Here is a 23,491-nt window from a genome sequence, read left to right on the forward strand (position 1 = left end):
TGCCTGAGATGGGAGCCGGCTTCCCAGGTTTTCGCTATCGCTCAGTGCAAGGTTGAAATGAGTAGAGGATGACGCCCATGCTGCGAGGCCATTATAAAACTTCAGCGTGATCCTGAATGAGATTGCTGCAGGGGGTTGGGGGTGGGACTGGGGAGGCTCATGGTAAACTCTCATTCCATCACATATCGGGGCCACTTTTAGTCAGGGAACCATGCGCACAGGTAACACATGTATTCCAGTACCCATAATGCAAAGGGGGACAAACAACAGAATAATCGCACAGAAGCTTTGCCCTGAACATGCTGCCGTCTGCAGCACCTCCATGTTGAAGACTTGGTGTTTTCCTTTCAGACCTGCTAATGCGTGAATGTTATGCCTTAATGACTGTCAGAGTTTGAGAAGCATCATGCAGGCCTTTGCCTGCGGCTGAGGAGTAACACTGCCTACCTCCGCGGGGTGGATCTCCAGCCAGGCTGCTGGCCTCCTGTCGCGCTTTCTGCTTGTTTGATATCCCGTCATTCCAGCCAGTCTACTGCCCGAGTACGCGGGGACATAAAGAACAGGGCAGTGCCAGTCCACCTCAACACCTCAGCTTTGTGGTGCTGGTATTAGAATAGCAGTGTAGAAACAAAAAGGGCTGGGGTCCTACTATTACTTCTCAATTAGAAAGCTTTCTGAAGGGTGCAGAAGACTTTACTGTCAAACTATAGTATTGCTTTCTGATGTCTAACGTTACTATTAAACATCAAATTTAAACATTCAAGTGCTGACCCCAAGCCAGTTAACAAGGTTCTGAGCCCAAGTATATCATTCTTTAAAAAAACCTCCAAATTCCCTGCCTTGTTTACGTGGCTGGCTGAGGCCTCGATTTGCCAAAATTAATAAGGTAAAAAAACTGTATCTTCCAGGGGGGGGGCAGGGTGGGTTGTGATGGACAATAACTTTTAGAAATTTAACTTGGCTGGTTCCATTTCCTCACTGTTGCAATATCAAGCGGAGATAACGGGGTTTCTTGGGCCATAATCAGGAGCCGTCACACCTGGTTGACTTCACCTACTGTCCACTGGGAGACGCCCTCCCCCTCCAAGATTGTCATTAGCCAAACTTGTTTCACGATTGTTACAATTCCAATACTGTTTGTTTCTACCAGGAAAGCGCATTACATTTGGCTGTTTCTCAAATGTCAGTGGGACTGAATGCAGTCTCTGATGATGGAGATGCTGCTGATTGAAAGGGTAACTGTCCAGCAGGGAGCCACTTAGGCCCCAGTTTTCTGTTGAGAATCACATGCTTCAGTACTTAGTGAAGTCCTCTCTCAGCAATGAGGAAAAAAACGTCATTTAAATGTAGGAAATGATATCAGTCAAAGAGGAGAAATTAACTTGCAAATGAAGGGTAAAAACAAAACACATATTAGGAAAATAATTACAGGGTCATTTTTGGCAGGAAGTTTCAGATCTGAAAATTAATGCGAGATTAATAAAGCACATTTCCATATTAAGTCCAAACGATGCCAAATTTCCATGTTTTTGCATAGTAATCATGTAGAATGTAAAGACCTTTTGAGAACTGGGAATTTTATTTTGCATTATTTTTCCTGCCTTAATCAAAATAATTTTTAAAAGCTGTATTTGTGTTTAATTTTTAAGACCAGCAAGCCTAGAAAGGTATTCTTTATCAGTGAGTTTGCTTTAGGCTGCTGAAGAGTATGAATAAAAGAGATAAGAGTATAAAAATGATGCTGATAAAACATTCAGCGCAATACAGAGTAACATGTTGCAGACTGAAGACGACCTCAGACTGATTTTGTGTGATTCTTTTCTTTTCCTCCTTGTATTCGTTTTGGTTCTTCAGGCAGAAACTGAATATCTAGCAACAAGTGGTGGGAATTTCATCATTAGTTTCTGGTCGTCTCAGATTACTGACTGGAGTTAGAGACAGTGCTGTGTTTCCAGACCGTGCTGGTGGCATTGAGGAAGTCTTCTCAATGCCCTGACCATATAGTCCAAACACCATATGGCCAAGACATTATGTCTTGAGCCGTTGCGGCTGTGTTGGCATAATGAGGGGTTTTAATTAATTGTTATCCTAGGGTTATTGTTTCAGATGCCAGGTGGTGTACTGTTGCTGGGGTAACTTAAAATTTGTTTAGATATACTTCGAAAGAGCCATGTCACCATATGTAAGGTTAGAAATACGGTGCCTCTTATCAATGTCATATTACCATGAGAATACATGTCAAGCAAATCTAAATGAAAAATGTAATGCTGACATGCTCATGCAGGAAACTGGACTGATCATTTTATCTGGCAAACACACCTTGCAGGCTGCTTTTAATGCATTTCAGAACTGGAAAAATGAGAGGTAAAAGTTAGTTTTTTTAGGTGTTTTCAGCACTGGCAGCCTGTAAAGCTCCCTCACTTTTGATTCCTGTAAAATTATGGAGTAGTGCCTCTGGGTGATGGGCCGCAGGGGTCTGTATCGCAGCAGAGAAGCCTAATCCACAATCAGTAAAGACCCTACATCAGCAAGGAAGCCAAGACTGACGATTTGTGACATGTTGCAGCTCCAGCAGATGAGGGGGGGGCCCACCATGGTCAAGCAGCTGCTCAGGGTGAAGACACCAGTGCTTTTAAAGGTGAGGAGATGATGCAGCTCTATAATTAAATATATTTTCTATTCTAAATATGTGAATATAAAGATGAGGCTAGCTGTTGGACATCTGTTAACTGCCAAAGGTGAATGTACAGAATGCTTAATTCAAAAGAGTCTAGTTTAGGTTTGTTTTCACACCGTTTATTTTTTATCGATTGACAAACCAACCTGCCGTTATCTAAAAGTAAAGGAAAAATGTGATTTCAGAAGCTTGGGACAAGCAGCTAGATGATGGATGGATGGATGATTTAAGTCTTTACTTTAGATGGCAGTGCATTACCAAAAAGGGCTGGAGTTGGAAGCCTTGGTATTATATCAGTACGCTAGGTGAAGGCGTGGCTGGAAGGAACAACACACATGCCCAGGTGGTGCAGGAGAGGCATCTGCACACCCTGGCTGCTCATGTTATGTGGACTGGTAGGGTCGAGCTGGCCTGGAGGAGTTAAATAATGAGATGGCTGGAGGAAAACAGGAGAGAAGACACGTAATTGGGTTTGTATGCTGGTGGGTCAGTGGCAACTGGGATATACAGCAGTTGCTTGGACATACAAGAATGAGTTGTTTTGTGCTTTCTTGCTTATGAAGGCCAAGGAAGTTCAGCAATAGGTAGAGCCTGTGTGACTGGGAACTGTGGTGCAGATGAATGACACATCCAAGCAGTGACAAGGGCGTTGGTGACTAGGGCTGGGCGATATATCGATATTGTATCATACATGTGCAATAATGAGGGCTTCAGATGACGGGTGAAACGTGGCCGAAAGGCCAGCTTTTCGGGCAGAGAAGAGGCACAGGAGGGTAGCTGGAACTGCACGGTATACCTGCACGGCGGCCCTGTGTTTCCCATGGATGGGTCGCCATGGTGAATAGCCAAGACAGGCATGTTCTCTGACAGAACAGTAACTCCAAGGCCCTGTGTGATGGATTAAGCAGTCACTGCGCTAAGAGCAGGGATTGTGCTGTCAGCAGCGGTTCCTGTGTGGGGCAGGAGACAGGAGGTAGCGGAATGGCTGAAGCCTCAGTCATATAGTCTCCTTGTTAGACTCATGCACTTATGACTTGTCTTTGTGCAGCGAAGCTGCTACTTCCAGTGTGTGTCTGCAGGAACTACTCTGTACGGTCATGTAATAACCAGTGTCCCCTGTGCTATGAGTAACACCATGCAAACAGTAGTACATGTACTGCCGCCTTGTACTTTCTCTGCAGTAATGCAGTGTTAAAACACCTCACCTCTTCTCTTAAACAGCTTTACATATTTTTACAAGATGAACGCAGGGACCCACCTAAGTCTTCCACGTGAAACCTTTGAAGTACATTTTCTGAGTGACTGCATTAGTAACTTGTTACTAAGCATATTTATAAAGCATGTCAGATAATGATTTGCCGTGGTCCCCTTTACCCCAGACCCCATCCTACCTGCCACCTAACAACCGCATCATGAAGTGCCCATTTATGTTCAACAAAATAGTCTTGTGCAAAAGTCTTAGGCAGTCAAAAGGAATGTTTAAAGCTATTTATCTGGGTAGCAAGTGCACAATTTATCATTAGAGCGTATGCAAATTAACATATGTCATGTTCTCCAAAAAGGTACTGATACGTTGGATGGCTAGATGAACACCGCTTTGGCTTCCAAACCTCTCCTCAGGGGCACCTCAGACATTCCATGTATTCGTCACATTTCACAACCAGATCACTTAATTAATTAAATTAGTTTAAAAAGTCAATGAGATGTTGATTAGCCAAACAAGGTGGGGTTCTGGTCGATTCAGCATAACATGGGTATACTGGATGGTTTTGAAATGGCTGGCATACTTTGACAAACATCAGAGTTTTACACCAACATTAAGATCATTTAAACATCGAGTTTTCTGACTGCCTAAGACTTCTGCACAGTACTGTATGTCAATAACCAAGTTATAAAATATAAAGAAATGTGTATTGCATAATGCACTCTTAAAGCTCTCATGATACCTCAGGGCCCAGAGACCAAATGAAGTCCATTACCTGGCAGAGTGCCAGACAGACACTGACACTGCAGTCAGACTTTTGTGGCCCTTTTCTCCATTCTCAGGTCCTCCAGCTGAACCAAGTACTCAGGGTGAGGAATCTGAAGAATCTGAAGTAATGCAGCCTGACAGAAATCAGTCCAAAGGTGAGAGAGCACAAGAAAGCACAAAAACACACAGGCAGGCCCTGGGGATCTCGTCAAGGCTACTCGTGCACTTTAAACCCTGGGTGTGTCTCTTGACTGTCAAACATACTCCTTATACATCTAGCCATAGAGTGCTAGAACCAGCATTTGACATTAAGCCATGATATAAAGCTCCAATGGCGTTTTGTAAACCCTGTAAGCGGAAACACGGCAGTGGTAGCCTTGTCTGAAGTTTTCAGTGTATCAGACTCCCCTTTTGTGTGCATAGTAGTAACATAATGCATTACAACATTCACAAGCACACATGAATAAATTACTGAAACACTGGATTATCAAATTCCTCACATTCCCACTTAACACCTTGTCAGAGGCTCCTCTTCCATCCACTGTAGAAGAAATAGAAATAATTAAATTCCATAGGGGAGTCACTTGCACTTCTGATACTCCTTCCATGGTCAAAACATTTTGTCTTCTTCATCCCCCCACAGACCCATGAGGAGTGAAGAGACAATCAGCCTCATCATGGGAAGACAGCAAGACTGTGCAAAGGCACCATCACACTGACATTGTCCACTGGGAGAACTAGATGTTCTAGGAAGAGTAGAACAAAGTTCATTAACTTTTACGCTTTTGATTTTTTACTAATCGCTTTCTTTCATAGAACTATATATGAAATATATAGAAATGTATAAAAATATATATATATTAAAAAGCAAATTATAAAATATATTCAAAAATGAAATGGGGAAAACATATCAAAAGATTTCTCAAGGTGACGAGTGTGTGAATTGGCAGTGATAGCTGGTAGGTAAGGTTCCGCCCTGAGCTGATGGGGCGCCCTGGGGGCAAAGCATACCTACCCATCTGGGAGCTGGTAACTGAGGCCTAACATTAATGGTCCTTTGGTCTGCAATGTCTGAAAGCTGAAACTCACCAACCATCCTCATTCCAGTTTCCTGCTACATAAGACACCCCCCCCCCCCAGCAATTCAAACACTACAGGGCAGTGCAGCTTTGTTTTCTAAAGGCACCAGAAATGTGGTTATTCTGTAGGTTAATCCTGCGTTTTGTACTTGAGACTGAGCTTGAAAACGTCGCAGAAGCCCAGGAAAATAAAAGTAAAATCACTAATTCCTTTTGATGCATCGACACTGCTACAAATCCAGCACTTCGCGGCTTCAGCATTTTTCATAAGTCTTGAGAACACATTTGAAAAGCCAGCGACCAAATGGCAAAGCGTCACAATTCAGCATCATCTCCCTTAACCACATCAATTAGTTTTGATCCACATACCTGTGGTGTGTTTAGTGGGGCTTATTAAAAGAAAGAGTTCATTAATTTGAAAAGACAATTGAGTTTAGTTGCCTATCTGTGTGAGGAGATTCAATTATTTTGGCAATTTTCTGTGCATGGCAGCTTTGCTTTAAACTTCCAAAACATAAAACTCACTTTGTCCTCTGACTTTCTCTCTTAGCATTTAAAGGATCTGCCTTGTTTGGCATACATGACCATACAGAAAAAAGTGAAGGTGTAAATGCAAATATTTAGTGGTGCATTGTTCTGCATACAAGTTGTATTTGTTAGTACATAATGTGGTGGCTGATGCCTGTGTTTCCTTTCCTTTCTAATTTATAAGGAACACAATGGGAAGTTTTTTCCCCTAAGTACTTTTTTTTCCAACAGAAATCAATTAGTTCCTTTCATCTGTGCCATGTCATATTTTACTCAATGAAATGCCTTCATACTTTGATGTTTGCTTTGCTAAACAATGACAAAAAATAAACGTTTAATCAATGCCTGAATAACATCTATTCTGTACAATTTTCATTATGGAAAAATCAGGGATTCTCTAATGTATGCGGAATCCATTTCTCTGCCTTCAGCTTGTGTGTTTTACATATGTGACTCATTTCAACAAAAGCACACTGTGGCCGTTAAAACCTTGAAAAAACCTGCACCGTTTTTGTACTGGTTTTCAAACTCTTTGTTCTCCATCCATTACTGCATGATAGAAATACAGCCCCATAGTTTGCAACATTGTTGACACAAAAAAATTAAAAATCACGAGGTACAGAGAGAGTTGAAGTACAACGCCTTGGGTAATGGTCTTATAAATAACATACATGCAGAATATTGGATCATTATATACACTAAAGAGAGCCTTGCTTTCCAGAGATTTTGCTAAATTACTGCTGTTAATTCAATCGAGTCCAGTTCAACACTTCAGCTGGGCTAGTGCATTTAACAAGAGAGATTCCCATTGAAAGTAGCGCTCTCGATGTAAAAGGCTGGCAGTAAAGGATATGGTCATTCATGGCCAGCCTTGCTTTAAGAAAGACAAGGAAGGCAGGTCACACGTACCTGGTTGGGATCTAAGCAGTCCTGTTATCAGGGCTTGCCTGAGGATGCCTTTAAAATATATGCGGACTGATACAGGTGTGTGTACCAGAAAATAAAAACAAATATGTGACTCAGTATACAATACAATCTCTTCTGCCTTGTATCATATTTACAAGGAAGTAAGATATTATATCGTGACTGGTGACTGACTAGATTTACCACTTCCATATTAAGGTAAAAGTTTGCTCAGATGTATATAGTAGATATATGTATGCAGTACACAGTAATGTAATGCACCTGTAATACTTTCAAAACAAGTACTAAAAGTTCAATGCTAAAAAGTAAACCTAACACTACCTCCAACCCTAACCCCTGCTCCCCTTTTTTGCCCTTATTGTGTCATAGTTGAAGAAACAAAGATCACACACCATTAGGTTATAGGGCACTATCTACACACCGCACAATACAGATAAACTAATTGTACAGAATCAAGTTAGAAACTCAGATGACATATTTTACCAAACATTCAAAAGTTCATGAAATAGGTAGATTTAAAAAGCTTTCTGTTTTTCAAGAATTTAAAAATGTACATGTACATGAAAGTTCAGAAATTTTAGATTAGTGCTTTTCAACCATCTTAAAATTTCAAACATCCGGATTTTTTTCTCACCATTTGAGAATCTTACTGTTTCAGCTCTTCATTTTAGATGCGAGTGGTCACTCTCCCCCTTTGCTTTGAAACTAGGACTGGCTTAAAGTCTCCAGGAGGTCATTGGGGCACATTTCAAAGTAGAAGATTTCCAAATGAAAGATACTTAACACAAAACTTTTAGTATACAAAAACTTTAGGTTTAACTCCAGTAAAAAAAAGAAAACCTTCCAGCCTCGAAAGGAGCAAGTTCTCTGATTGATTAATAATTGTTTGTTACACTGAATGGGAAAAGCCAATTCTCCAATTTACAATAAAGGATTTAGCAAGTGGCCAAATACACATCAATCTATTATGTTGTTTTGCACGGGCACCTGACATACATGAAAGTGTTCTTTAATGGCGAGGTGAGCCGGACAATGCCCTTTAAATGAGTAACCAATAACAAAAGGGATGAAATTCAGTTGATGAAATTCAGATTTAGTCCTTCCAGAAACATTTTGCCTAATTACACAAATATACTTGCAATTATTTGCCTAGAAAACAAATGAGGAACTTGTCTAATCTTTGATTAACTTTAGACTACATTCTGAACCATTTCTCTCTCAATATGGAATTTGGCTTTAATTCAACAAGAGTATTTGCCTACAATCTTTTTTGACCACAGTGCTGTTCTACAAAAACTAACACACCTGAGACTTAAATAATATTTATTTCCATGACAATGGATGTTATGTACAAAGACATGCCTGCCTGACAAATACTGTACACAGGAGGCCATTTCAAGGACATCCAGTACAACACTAAGACACCATATCACTCTGAATATATTGCATATTTTCCTGAGTGTTAACTTCAGAGAATAATTACAAGTACAGTGGTTTCCACTGGTAATATATGTAATAATATATAACCTATGACAGCCTGCCATACCAAAATCTGTACCGCCACGGTTAAAAACACATCTATCCAATCAATCATGTAATCCAAGGCCTTGGTGACTCACCCGGGAAGCCTGATTTCAGCTGGTTAACGGCACTAACAGCCTACATTACACTGTCATTTAGCACACACTCTTATAAAGCTCTTATAGAATAAGCTTACTTGGGTTTTCTCAAGGAAAAAAAGCAAGAAGAGGTAGGTAAACAGAATAGACATTTAGTTAGTTTGGGGGATGGGGGAGTGGGGGGGGGGCGATGATGCATCTCTCTTCTTGCTCCCTTATACGCTTTTCACATACACACTGAAACGTGGGGGGGGGGAGGAGTTGGGAGTATCAGGACATCCGTTACTCACTTCCCACAACAAACCCACTAAGTTAGAGTTAATACAATGCAGTGCAGTTAGGCTTTTACAATATTGAGTGAAGCACTGGAGATGGGCAAACTGTTGAAGACTTAATTTAGCAACCGCTACAAAGGCACTCAGAGAAGTAACCTGTAAGTATTCATATAAGTATTAAGTGTTTGTTTACCTCCATGAACTGAGGGAACAATAAACAAAAATGTATGACGAGCGTTTGATTTCTGCATTATTTCAAACCTCTTGATCCACTGAACATACTGAATTGCTGATATACTAACATTAATAATCCCCACAAGGGCTTTTCATAGTTTACCAGTAATATTTTTTCTTATCCTTAAAAAGTGTTGTCAATGTTACCGCCACTTTTTGATCATCACTGTACACGCCAGTTGGGGTCTGTGTAACAGGCATCGGGGCCCTTAGGTCCTTAACAAGCACACAGTTTGCTTGTTTTCACAATAAATCAGCCTCCTCTCAAATGAATGCGTTTGTTGGAAACATGTCACTTTCCACCATACATGCTACATCCTACAGCACATACTCATTAAACTAGACTTGAAATCCAGCCTGTGGTCAACTGAACACACATCTCAGGCCTGCATTAAGTTTACACAGTGCAAGGGTTCCAAACTGCGGGACGTGCGATACTTCAGCCATGGCAACAGCTGCAGATAACTCATTAAAAATGGAACAGCATTCATCAGCAGACTGAATTTTTGATGAGAGATGTTGAATTGAGACCATAGAAAAATCTGTAATACTTAGATCAATCACTGGCAGGAACATTTTAAAAACTCATTTAATCTTGGGTTAAATGGGTAGTCGCTACATGACTCGGACACACGTACAGCTGGAACTTTGTGCTAAGTCACCTCACACTGGTGATTTTAGTGAGGTCAATTTGCCTTTCAGTCATTTAATTAAACACAGATAAAAACAGGTAATGACAACTGGCCTAAAAAACACTTTACATTCTATTATTTCTTTCATCACCCCATCTTGACACAAGCATCTGTATAATGAAGCATTTTCGTATATGTGACTTGTCCACTACTGCTTGGCTAGTAAGGTTGACACCTGTAATCCATTTACTTTTCCCGGCGATTGTAATCAACCTATGGAATCCACATCAGTGCACCTTAATATTCTCACAAGCCCATGCCTTTCTTTTTTTTACAAAACTAACAGCCTTCTTTGATTCCCTTTTGATTTTATCCTTTGTTCTTTTTCCTCGTTCAAGGATATCACCAACATTCATCTGGATGTAACCGTTTTATCGCGTCTGCTAACAATACTATGCTTTACAGCAATTAAGAGGCTTCGCAGCCAACAATAAGCTGGTTAGCTAATAAATGACAACAACAAAACTAGACCTCAGAAGCAATTACTTCTATGTTCAATTCATAACAGTAATGAACCAAACGTGGCCCCACGTGCTGCTCATATTAATTGGACTGAAAAACAAGGACCTGGAAACAACAGACTGAATTCATTATACAAGCTTTACAGTCATCTCAGCCCTTTACAGTCATCTCAGCCAGCCACCATGCCAAAGGGGTAAATCCAGAAAAACACACACGCACCTTGCGCAAGGATTTGGAGAAGCATGTATGCCAAGTAAATCACATCAAATTTTGCTTAAACTAACACGTTTCTGTCAGTTCCATCCTGACAAATGCGCACGCAACAATGAAGGGAGAAAAAAGAGAAATCAAAGAATTCAGAATCTGATATCAATGAATTTCTGATCCGACTGATACTTGCTCTGCTGCTGACGGCTGCTGATGGATTGATGTCCCCATTATGAATACTGCAGCAGCTCATCAAGGTGCCTTCACTGGAGAGGAGATGTCCCTCAGTAACCTGCGATACGAAACGTCAGCTTTTTCCCCCCCATGTTTTTTTTCTTATTGCCTTAGTCCCAAAAACACAAATGTGCTTAAAGCATATATTGATATATTTACAATTTAAATCTTAAACCTTCACTATTGCCAGTAGTTCACCAAAGGTCGAAACTATACCTCACCATCTCTGTGACAAATCGAAATCGAAACAGGATAACAAAATCAGGTATGTTTTGCAAAGTGACTCCATACAGTCACTGTAATTACTTTCTTGGATATCAGTGCTCAAGGGCCTACATTATGGGGAAGGGCTTCCATGATAAATGATTTCTGATCCGATTCCTCTCTTGAACACTATAAGCTCCATAGGGAGCTGCCCAGGGTATCAGAGGTTGGTGACCCCTAATTATTGAAACACTGAATTGAAGATGGGAAGTTAATGGAATCAGGCCTGGCCTACACTCTGGACTGCAGGAGACAAAGCGATTACCAAGGAAGCAGGACACTTCACATTGTGGGAAAAGCATTTAAAAAAATATGTTGCGGATTGCAGAGTTAAATCCCTTTGATTTTGTCACAGGTCAGAGAAAACTGAACCAGAATGAATTAGCCAGGAGATTGACTGTCATATGTTGTATTTCAAGAGAAAGTACCACTTTCCAAGACTCATGAGAATTTTTAGGTGTGGTTCGGGTTCTGTGGGTACAGAATGCTCCAGCTTCCCACACCAGGGTCTCAGTTCCCCCTGAAACTGTAAAACAAACCAAGTGTGACTGGCTGTCTGCACCAGTTTAAGGACTGTGCAAAGACATGCAATGACAGAAGGTCATATGTGATTTCCATTATGTAAGAAAAATGAAATGCTTCATTGATTTGCTGATTCTGATTCAGAAGCGTTGTCATCTTGAAAGCACCAGAGCATGACGCATGTTATTGGATTGATTGTTTCCATAATGCAACGTGCAGACATACTGGATGATTGATACATAAAAGGTGATGCAGCACATGTCCAAGTCAATGCCAAGTTATTCTTGTGTTTCCTAAGTCACTGTAAAGCACAGCGCCACGCCTGTAAATATCTGCTGCCCACACAGGAAAGCAGCACCCTTCGCTAACATGTCAAAGATGGTAAAGACAACATACCATTAGTGAAGCATTGTACATCAGTTTGTACCAGTGGTCACCAGCTGCTGGCTGCATCCAGACCAAAGCACGACTGGCTGCATGACAGATTCCTCCCCCCCCCCCCCCCCCCAGCTGGCAGATCTGAAAGGGCATCCAGTCGTCTATCAATAATAGTGGAAGTCAGTCCACAGCATTTGAATGGGAGAAAATGAACGGATGAGTCAAAGCAAAGGAAACCACAAGAACCCTGCATCACTGGAAAGTGCTACAGAAGCACTGCATCACTGGAAAGTGCTACAGAAGCACTGCATCACTGTCAAGCAATTTCCCGATGAAACCCATAAACTGAAGCTCTTATCAGGGCATATTCTGCCTATTTTGAAGAATTCAAAATTAAGAGAATTTCCTACTTTCTTGGACACTGCTGAAATATACGTTTTGTCTTTTTTGTATTTTGCAAAGTGCTTTTTGTCTAATAATGAGAAGTCAAGGAAAAAAAAAAACCTAGTCCAGAGCAAAAATACTGAAACTTCTGACTGGTACTCTGTCAGATTGCTTCACATCTGTTACTCTGAGACCAATAGGAACACGAGAGCTAATATAAAGCGTATCTTAGGCAATTGCCCTTAGAGGTAAGTGAGATGCCCTTGCCAAAGCCCTTATTCTCTCCAGAGGAATACAACAAATTACATTTAATCAGTACAGGAGTTCTGGGCTAAATTAGCAAATGAAATAGCTCAGCATTAATATGTGCTCTAATGACACAGGGCAAGAACTTCACCTGATTGAGTGCCTTTAGAGACATTTCTTTTGCAAGGTACTATTGAGTCCCAAGAGGTTTATCTATAAACACAATTTAACAAAAACCTTCAGACAATCACACATAACCCATCTAACCCTTACTTTGTGTGACATTCCACTACGCTAACCTCAGACCATTCTAACATTTTAGACAAACCACCAAAGTCAATCTCTAATTACATCATATCCTCAGCTGAGCTGCACTCCAAACCTAACCTCTGCTCTAAATCTAAAGCACTCAGCCCTTCTACCATGTCACTGTGAACCTAACCGTGTGTATAAATATGCAGATCTGACCCTTTACTCAGCCCATCCGTGCTTCAGCCTTGAATGATAGCACATTAAGTACACTACACAATATGCCCCCTGGGCTATATTTAAGAACTCGCCAACAAAAAGGAACACAGGAGTACAGTAGGAGCGCTTTCCAGTTCCACTGCACCCCCTCTGTCTTCAGAAAACTTCCCAAGACATGTCATCCACCCCACGGGCAGACACCACACCGCCATGATCAAATATTCATATATGCGCACGCACACACATATGTCAACTCACAGATGAACGAATGTCTTCAATACAAATCTTATTATAGTACAACATAGTGCTGTTGGACCGGTTAACATTCCCGAGACCAAGTAGGTAAACCTGGAAATGTTCACCAGGCAGAAATATTGAGGTATTTTATGCAGCAAAAAAAAAACTACATTATGATGATCCATAGCAAAGACATTCAGTGTGTTTTTGTTCTATTGACTGCAATGCTGTATAAACTGCATATAATCCTGTGAAAACACAATTTTATGTAGGTAGGAAATAGTTTGGAATTTGCACAAATGAGACCAGGACTGACTGAGCTTAGTATCCGGAAATTTCTAATCCCCTGCCCCAAGGTAAGAAACACTCTAATCGCTTGGAGAGCATACTTATTAAACTGATTGAAGGAGGATTACATTAAACCTGGAAAATTTCATACATTCTCATATATGGTTGGAGGAATTCATAATAGGTCTTACATCTCTGAAGTTTTCTTCCTGGCATTTGGACCATGGTCTGTACTTCACAGATTCACTGTTCCCAGTGAGAAGTTCACCATTATCCCCTACTTTAACACTTTTCATACCCACACTAAAGATTCATGGGAAATCTGAGGTTTAGATGCCAGAAAAGGATGGAGATAGCCTGTCTTGTTAAATGTAAATACTGAAATGTAGCAAAGCTCAAAATATTTCAATAAAGTAGTAGCAGACAACTGGGAGTACAATGAGCAAGCAAGTGACACAAAGAATACTGACATTCTGCAAAGCACAAAATTTCAATCTTCCACTGCAAAAATCACACGTGACACGTTTTCCCATTCACAGTGCACATAATACAATTCCCAGCAGCTATGCAAGGATACGTCAGCCGTAATAAAATTTCAGGCTGAAATTTGTTTTCATGGAGGTTTTTGAATATTGCTAAATTCAGACACCCCCACCGCCTACAAGTTTAGAAGAAAACTCAGTGCATTTCTGTATATTGTTACTAAGATTCTTGACAAAAGGCAAAACACAAGCTTAAACTAATGAATAAAGGAGATATCCCACTGGAAGCCAATCACATTACTAATTCAGCTAAGTTTACTGTTTTAACACAACAACAACACAGGTTTCAAAATAATAAAAATATATTTTTTTAAACTGTGTGGCATGCCACCAGCCCCATTGCGTTATATTTTACACCAGATTTTCATTGTTAAAATGCAGCTGGAAGTAGTGGGTTGGAAGGGAAAAGGTCTGGCCCAGCAAGCACCGGGGATGATTGTAAGTTAACAGAAGAGCGCAACTGGGAAAGGTCAAAACCGCTGCTGAGAGAAAATAAATGACAATCCCGGCCCACTCCCTGGCACCCACATTACAGTCTGCCAGCTCTAACACAGAATTCTGCCCCCACCCCTCGAGAAGAGTCAGGATGACAGGTGGACGCTGTGCCTTTGCATGTCTTCATTAGCTCGCCCTAACATACACCCACCTCTGCCAAAGTAATGACTGATATGAATGAGCGGTGTGGCTTGGCCTGAGCACCCTGAAGAATCTACTCATTTGTTACTAGATTTAAACTGTCTCATTTGTAGGGGGGGTCCTGAGCACAGGTGCCATCACTGGCCTGGTGTTCATACCCCCATTTTAACAAGTGCAAATCATTGGTGACGTGATTCATATCCATAAAGGCGATTTCTACCACCATTCAACCATATCAGATGTTAATTATAGTAGAAAGTACAGTAAATTAATCACTTTTACTTCCTGGAAATAGAAACATGCACAGATGGGTAACGGTGACATAACATTACTGCAGCTGTGGCCAAAAACTTTGAGAATGACACACGTATTGCTTTTCACAAAGTCTGCTGCCTCAGTGTTTATGCAGTGTCAATCTGCATATACTCCAGAATGTCATGAAGAGCGATCAGACGAATTGCAATTAATTGCAGTCCCTCTTTGCCATGAAAATGAACATGATCCCTAAAACACATTTCCACTGCATTTCAGTCCTGCCACAAAAGGACCTGCTGACATAATTTCAGTGATTCCCTCATTAACACAGGTGAGAGTGTTGACAAGGACAAGGCTGGAGATCACTCTGGCTGACTGAGTTAAAATAGCAGACTGGATGCTTTAAAAGGAGGGTGGTTCTTGTAATCATTGTTCTTCCTCTGTTAACCATGGTTACCTGCAAGGATACACATGCAGTCATCATTGCTTTGCACAAAAAGGGCTTCATAGGCAAGGATATTGCTGCTAGTAAGACTGCACCGAACTATTTAACAGATCATCAAGAACTTCAAGGAGAGAGGTTCAATTGTTGTGAAGAAGGCTTCAGGGCGCCCAAGAAAGTCCAGCAAGTGCCAGGACCATCTCAGAAAGTTGATTCAGCTGTGGGATCAGGGCACCACCAGTGCAGAACTGGCTCAAGAATGGCAGCAGGCAGGTATGAGTGCATCTGCATGCACAGTGAGGTGAAGAATTTTGGAGAATGGCGTGGTGTCAAGAAGGGCCGCAAAGAAGCCACTTCTCTCCAAGAAAAGCATCAGGGACAGACTGATTTTCTGCAAAAGGTACTGTGATTGGACTATAGAGGACTGGGGTAAAGTCATTTCCTCTGATGAATCCCCTTTCCAATTGTTTGGGGCATCCGGAAAAAAGATTGTCCGGAGTAGAAAAGGTGTGCGCTACCATCAGTCCTGTGTCATGCCAACAGTAAAGTATCCTGAGACCATTCATGTGTGGGTTTGCTTCTCACTCACAATTCTACCTAAGAACACAACCATGAATAAAGAATGGTACCAAAACATCCTCCGAGAGCAACATCTCCCAACCATCCAAGAACAGTTTGGTGAAGAACAATGCCTTTTCCAGCATGATGGAGCACCGTGCCATAAGGGGCTCAGGGAATAAAACATTAATGATTAAGGGGCTCAGGGAATAAAACATCGACATTTTGGGTCCCCCCCAGACCTTAATCCCATTGAGAACTCGTGGTCAATCCTCAAGAGGTGGGTGGACAAACAAAAACCCACAAATTCTGACAAACTCCAAGCATTGATTATGCAAGAATGGGCTGCCATCAGTCAGGATTTGGCTCAGAAGTTGATTTACAGCATGCCAGGGCAAATTGCAGAGGTCTTGTAAAAGAAGGGCCAACACTGCAAATATTGACTCTTTGCATAAACTTAATGTAACTGTCAAAAGAAGCCTTTGACACTTATGAAATGCTTGTAATTATACTTCAGTATACCATAGGAACATCTGACAAAAAAGATCTACAAACACTGAAGCAGCAAACTTTGTGAAAACTAATACTTGTGTCTTTCTCAAAACTTTTGGCCACAACTGTACATGGTACATTGTCTAAAATGAGGCTCCATATTAAATTAAATGGTAATAGACTGCTGCCTCACAGCTGCAGAGTCAGGGGGTATGAACCCCACCTCCTCCCTGTGCGTATTTGTATCTGGCGTGAGTCAAAACTCACACGCGTAAATATGCCTCTTGCGAATGCAAAAGTGAAACTCACGAGCACAGGACAATGCATGTGTGTTCATCATAATATCACCTTCTATAATGTATTTTTCTCCTCCCAACGTCGGGGTTGTGCTCACGCGCAAAGCGCAGTACACATACATAAGAACAAATCATAGAGCATTTTTTTGCAGTGCTGAGAGCAATGTTACAGATCACTTAGTTAATCTTGTGTTCACAGCTTGTATAGGTGTATAAATTTCAGTTACTTGTCTCCTAACAATTGAATTTATAATTACTTCTGTTTCAATTAAACAGGGGGGTGAGGGATAAAGTCAGTACTAAAAACATTACACGAAAGTCTTTATCTGGAACTAGTTTATAATACCTGACACCTTGGAGACAACTCAGTGTGTCCCCATGTGAAGATATTTTTTGTAAGTCAATTCCCAAAGGGGCATTACATTGCAGATTTAAGTACTATAGAACAGAATAGTTTAACTAACCCACAACGTCCAAACAGCTACTGAAAGCTTCAATACAAAATGCTACAACTACCTTAGTAATACTCAACGTAAGTGGTTGCATGACAAGGTGTAGAAATTATGTATGGTGTATGGAAACTCGTAACACATGATAACGTTACTTTACCGTATGGAGATGCCGAAGCTAATGCCTGCCTCAGCATCTCGATAACGTGTGTCACTGCATTCTGTAACTGTATCTGTTTTATATTGATGGGGAAACTGGCAAGGGGGCAATCAGAATCGGTGAAATTATACTTATAACATAGATAAACCATACTTGATCCGCCAATAGCGTTCGCTGTCAGAAACGACATGACTCCACCCCCAAACTGTCAGAACCTCCCCCCGGCAGAATGCGAGCGTAGAAATTTGCCTTGGGTGCAGACAGCGGCCGAAAGAAATGCGCTTTGCGCGCGAGCGCAACCACGACGTCAGGAGGAGAAAAATACATTAGAGAAGGTGATATTATGAGGAACACACACGCAGCTCTTCGTCCTGTGCCTGCGAGTTTCACTTTTGCACTCGCGAGTGGCATATCTACGCGTGTGTTTTGACTTTGATGTGACGCCATATTTGTAGTTTGCCTGCCCTCCCCGCGTCTGTCCTCCAGCATCCACCAGTACCGAAGACAAGCACTTAGCCTAACTGCTGTCTGAGAACTGCCCATACAGTACAGCTGTGTGCCTGTGCATTCCTGGCCCTGCAGTGACATCCAGCCTATACAGTTAATACTACGGTATGTTTATATTTAGCACAAAAAAGCGGCGCTATTTTTTCCTGTAAACTGCAGATTAATCCAACATTTCAAACAATTTTAAATATCTTAAAACCTACTGACTTTGCACAGGAGTGAGATGAAAAAGTATTCACAGTACCATTTACATGCTGCCTAAACGCACAGCACCTATGAATAAAAAAACACTAGCAGAAGTATTAAAACATGACAGAACAGGTTCTAGATCTCAAAACTTATGCCAAATGTACAGGCTAAAGTCACAACGTGAGAGAAAAGCTAACAAGTTACCATATGTTCTTATTATATTTACAGTAAACAGAGAGACACATGAGGATGGATCATAGACACATGGACCAAAACCCACAGAGGGTTTGGCGCAACGAAATTGACCAAGCGATTTGTAGTTGTTGGCGTTTTGGAAATGCCATCAGTATTTAGCATGGCAGCACTATCAAAAAGGCCAGAATGTTCTGTGGTAGCAGCAGCGATTCAGCCCCCACCAGCGAAATCCCCGGGGGCGATGTATGAGACATGTATGAAACTTCTGCTGAAAATCTATCCTCTATACTTCCAAACATTTAACACACCATCTGTTGAATAATAATATCAACAACAAAAACAACAACAGACAAGCATTCTTTCTCCCATGTGGGCAAAGGGACCAAGCACCTAGCTGCCTGACACAGACAATACTCCCAGCAGGGGTGACTCAAAAAAATGCAAGAAAAACGGATGACCAGATGTCACCAGGTCATGGTTCTGGTTGTTATAAATTTTTAACTAAGCCTGTTTGTCTCATGCATTTTTAGGGTGACCTTTCTTCCCAACATGAGAGGGAAGACGTTCTTCCTGTACATCTCCCCACAGGTACACCACAGAAATACTGACCGAATGAAACAAACAGGATGGATGAATTGGAGGAATTATGTGGAATTAAAGGTTTTGAAGGAATACATTCTGAGTCTTACTCTGTGTCATAAAAAATTATGTTTAAAATATTCACATACGGAATACATTTTTGGGAAAATGGCAGATGACAATCAGAGATATACAGAAATACAGGCGAAAAAAAAACTTTTCTGATTGCATCTATACCAAAAGCATCTATCCATATTAAGACATAAGCCAACAACAAATATGCACACTGGCAGCCCAACTGCCCTCCCGGAAAATGTAGCCTAAAATTCTGATCAAGTCAGCAGGTTATGGCAAATGAGTGGAAGATGGAGGACAAAAAAGACATGACATTGCTCCTTCATTTATCAACCCTGAGAACCTGTGTAACCTTCATCTTCCAAAAATGTGTTACTTTGTGACAGTGACTCCTCAGGTACCTTGCTCAATGCTATCATAGCAATTTCAGCCCGATTCCAGAACCTGCAACTTTGAGTATCTTAACAGCTATGCCATCCGCTGCCTCCACCAAAAAAAGCTACTAAAGTATGTAAGCTTTTAAGAATGTCATTCAAGGTTTGTACTTATTCATCTTGGCTTTTCTGCTCGATGTTTCGCCCACAAAGCGCTGCTGCAGTTGGCAACTCTCCTGCTAAATTAGCACTGATGTCGGAAGGCGCAAGGACCCTCCAACCATGTGAGGCCAATCTCTTCCGATGATGTCATTTCAGTTCAGCGGACAGAATTGCCCCTTTACAACCATTTGAACACATCAAATCATACAAGGAGGAAAAAAAACGATTTAATCTACTTTATTGCAGACTGCGCAGCAAGAATTATTAAAATAGGGAACTTGAACTCAAGGAACATTTCAACATTAAAACACTTCATATAATTGTAACATCTACATTTCAACACCATGTTGCTTTGCAGTAAAGCACAAGCACTTAAATATGTACATGCTTCATCTTGAAGGCTGAATTGCCAGCGCAATGGGTCCAATATCTGGAATTTCAAGGTGCCTGCAGGAGGCAGTGCTGAATAACAAAAATGGTTGGATGGATGGATATTGGAAGACAGCTGGGGACTCGAGAAATTTATATGACTACCATTTAGGCATGACAGCATTGGAGGATAATCTTTATCAACAGCAAGCTGACACAACTATGAACATTTGTGGTTCTTTTGATTTCTTAAGGCGCTATAAAACCTATTGTTCACCCAGGATTGGTAGAACTAGGTTTGATCAACTGTGACAGGTTTAGCTTTTTCTGTGACTATTGCATGTTAATGGTCACATATATGTTAATTACAGAGTTATATAGAAGCCTTCACGTGTCACAACAGATGTCTGCTATCAACAGCCAAGTGCAGATTACTGACTGGACATGAGATTCTGCCACTAAGCTTTATAAGAGGAATGTTGCGATAGCCTCAGTAGGATCTAATCCCCTACCAAGAGTGCTTTCATTTTTATTATTAAAAACAGAAATTTGTCATTTTTAATTCTTGTTTAGTAGATGAGCCAGTCAACCCACATCTACCATATTAAACAGTGTTATGCTGGTTTGTGTCAGAGGATGGCATGTATGTTCTCCTGGAAACCCAGTAGGAGTCTGGCAGCTGTGCAAAAAAGACAAAAACACAAAAAACTCCCCTCAGCTTGCAACAATCTTTGCTCCTGACGGAATGAAGAGATCAGTTTGCCTTATAAAGTCACACCTACTATGGGAAACAATCAGGTGCATTCCTGAGCTATGAGGTCAGGGGCCTCCAGTGGATCTGGGACTGACTGCACTGCCAAGTTTCCAAGCTCCATTATGGGGGCCTTATTATTCTTTTAAAATTCAAAATAAAATTTTTGGTAGTTACGGGTCATTTTTGGGCCTTTGCTAAAAAGAGAGAGAATTTACAACACCACTAATTTATTCTGAAATTAGCCCTGGAAAGAAAATGTCTGGATAATTTAAAGCTTGGATAAGTGCGCAAATTTCTCTGAAGACCAAAATCCAGTCGTGTTCACACACCTAAATATCAGTGTTCAGAGACTCATGTACATCAGATTGTGATGACCACCGGTAACTCTCAGGCAAACATTTCTTTAGCATGTTGCATTAAAATGGTTTTATGAAGGGTATTAGAAAGCAAAGCATTACACTTTAACAAGCATCATTCGACGACCACATTTCTGAATTACAATCAGCATGACCTTAACAGAATTACAAACAAAAACCAAAAAGCTCCCATATTCTGAAAATATGGCAGATTCTCTACCGACATTTGTGGTAAACTTCAGAGAGCTCAGACGTATGTCCCCAGTGCTTCAGCTCCTGAATCTGTCAAGCTTCTCTCACAAGGCAATGGTAACCAAATGGCAGGCAAGTTATAGAGGGCTTTCAGCTGACTGCCAGAAAATTTGGAAAAGAAAAGTAGTTCATCTCCTTAGTGTCACCCAATTTTATGGCCTTATTCATATTTGTCAAATCACCCTTGCCTCCTGAAAGTCAATGTGAACAAAACAAAGAGTTTTTTATGCACAGTAAAAGGACAGAGCATTCTAACATTAGAAGGCAGTCTAATTTACGATTTTTTGGTAATTTCCAGCATTTTTTATCTAGATAATGTGTAATAACACAGAGTAGCTTCAGTAAGTGCACTGAAGTGCATTCAGGGATAGGAACATATAGAAATTGAACAAGTCTACAACTAATCCATATTCCTTGTGTATGCAAAAATAATCCATGTGCACAGATACTTATTACCTATATATAAACACCAATTTAGAATGAAATGTGTGCAGATTACAAAAGAGGTTATTCTAGCATATTTTGGACGTTCAATAAAAAATGAACAGAAAATTCTTAACTGTCACTGGCATTGACATACAAGCAATTCTACAACTACACAAAGATTTACTTAACTATAGAAAGGTTCAAGATCATTATGCATTTTAAACACATATACACACAAAACAACACATTGTTAACGGAGTCACATGATGAAATGCGGGAAATGTGTATATGCTTTCAAGATATATCAAGTTAAAATATTGACTCTGATTAATTCATTCTGGATACAGTTTCAGTTTATGAAATTAAAACAATAAGAATGACCTGACAAATATTACCACATACGGGCGTTTTTCTTTTGTTGGCCAATTCCTTGCCCCTGTTATTTGATTAAAGGAGGCAAGCGAGAACAGGCAGGAAATAAACCCATCTTCTTCTTCCGATCTTAATTGAACCGTAATGAACTGTTTATCCATTTGCTAGGTTCTCATGTTTACACTTGTACTTGAGACAAAGTATGGGTCATTCCCGTTCACTGCTAAGTGGATTTTGATTAGCAAGACCAACACATCCATTTTTCTGGAAATAATAATAATTAAAAAAAATCTAGCCAGTGGGTTGCTATAATTGCGTTTGACTCTAATACATTATCGCACATAAGGGAAGGAAGAAAATCATTAAAATGACAAATGGAATTTTAGATTAAGAGGAATTGTTTATAGTATTTTCTTATTTAAAAAGTCATGGCGAATAACCTAAATAGCGCCGAATGAGCGTTTAAGGAAAAATATATAGCCAACTTGTTGCCTGCAGCGTGTAAAAACTGTAATTAAGAACGGAAGTTATCGCCAACCATGTGCAAGGTTAATTAAAACTGGAGAATTGGCCTGATACACCGAGCTAGCTTACAGGGTAGGTACGTCGGCGATGCGGACTTTTGTATTTTTACGCCACTTTATTAGACCAACTTTTGATACATTCGTTCAAATGCAAGCAGAAAATTATAGACGAGTTTATGATTGTTTTCCCCACAGTTGTCATTACCGAGATGCTCTCAACTGGATGTGAAATTTGACGAAACGTTAAAATTGATGTGTGAGAGAAGTAGGACACTTCCGGTCGGCGGGGCCTACGACGCCAAGGTCGCGCGCATTGATCTGACGACCTACTTACCATCTACTTATCTACTTACCATCTCGCCCCCCCGTAAGTATCCGTGCGCGGATCAAGTTCAAATAAACGTGAACCTAAGCTCTTAACCCAAGGCAGCCGTTAGCTAATTAATCTTACAAAAATATAATAGGGGATATATGCCCCTACCTTCATCTACACAATTAAAGATATTAAAGGGGCAGTTCACCCCTAAAACTGAAAAAGATGTTTTAGAGGGGCGCCCGTTTATCCATCTAGGTTGTTCTGTTGGGAGTTGCCTATTTTTGGAGATAACGGCCGTAGAAATGTCGGGCTTCTCTCAAAAATAATGGAAGTGAATGGCATTCTTTCTGTGGTGATTAAGAGCCAAATATATACATTTAAAAAATTCAACAGCAGCGTCTCTTACCAGGAATTATGAAACTGTTATTGGAGATAATCCACAGACTTTGGAGTAAGCAGTTTGACGTACGAAATACTTTCATCAAATTTCTTTTACCGAACGCCACACACCAATCGTATCA

The 23,491-nt window shown here is 40.7% G+C and overlaps 1 protein-coding gene and 1 long non-coding RNA gene across 3 annotated transcripts in view; one reads left to right on the forward strand and one right to left on the reverse strand.

The window, feature by feature from the left end:
• macrod2 (mono-ADP ribosylhydrolase 2) overlaps nucleotides 1–6,609 on the forward strand; it is a 429,071-nt gene extending 422,462 nt beyond the window's left edge. Inside the window, exons 18-20 of one of the 2 annotated variants that reach the window (XM_072709500.1) lie at nucleotides 2,567–2,638; nucleotides 4,724–4,804; nucleotides 5,293–6,609. In XM_072709500.1, coding sequence (XP_072565601.1) covers nucleotides 2,567–2,638; nucleotides 4,724–4,804; nucleotides 5,293–5,300 — 161 coding nt within the window. In that variant the 3' untranslated portion in view covers nucleotides 5,301–6,609. The remainder of the gene's footprint in view (nucleotides 1–2,566; nucleotides 2,639–4,723; nucleotides 4,805–5,292) is intronic. The other variant, XM_072709501.1, reaches the window with a different exon arrangement.
• On the reverse strand, nucleotides 1,194–23,491 carry LOC140588169 (uncharacterized). The gene is made up of 4 exons (XR_011989457.1): nucleotides 23,377–23,491; nucleotides 4,657–4,783; nucleotides 3,474–3,627; nucleotides 1,194–3,113 (listed from the first exon to the last, which is right to left on the reverse strand). It is a non-coding gene; the product is annotated as an uncharacterized lncRNA (long non-coding RNA).

Source organism: Paramormyrops kingsleyae, chromosome 3 (assembly GCF_048594095.1).
Source record: "Paramormyrops kingsleyae isolate MSU_618 chromosome 3, PKINGS_0.4, whole genome shotgun sequence".
NCBI lineage: Eukaryota > Metazoa > Chordata > Actinopteri > Osteoglossiformes > Mormyridae > Paramormyrops > Paramormyrops kingsleyae.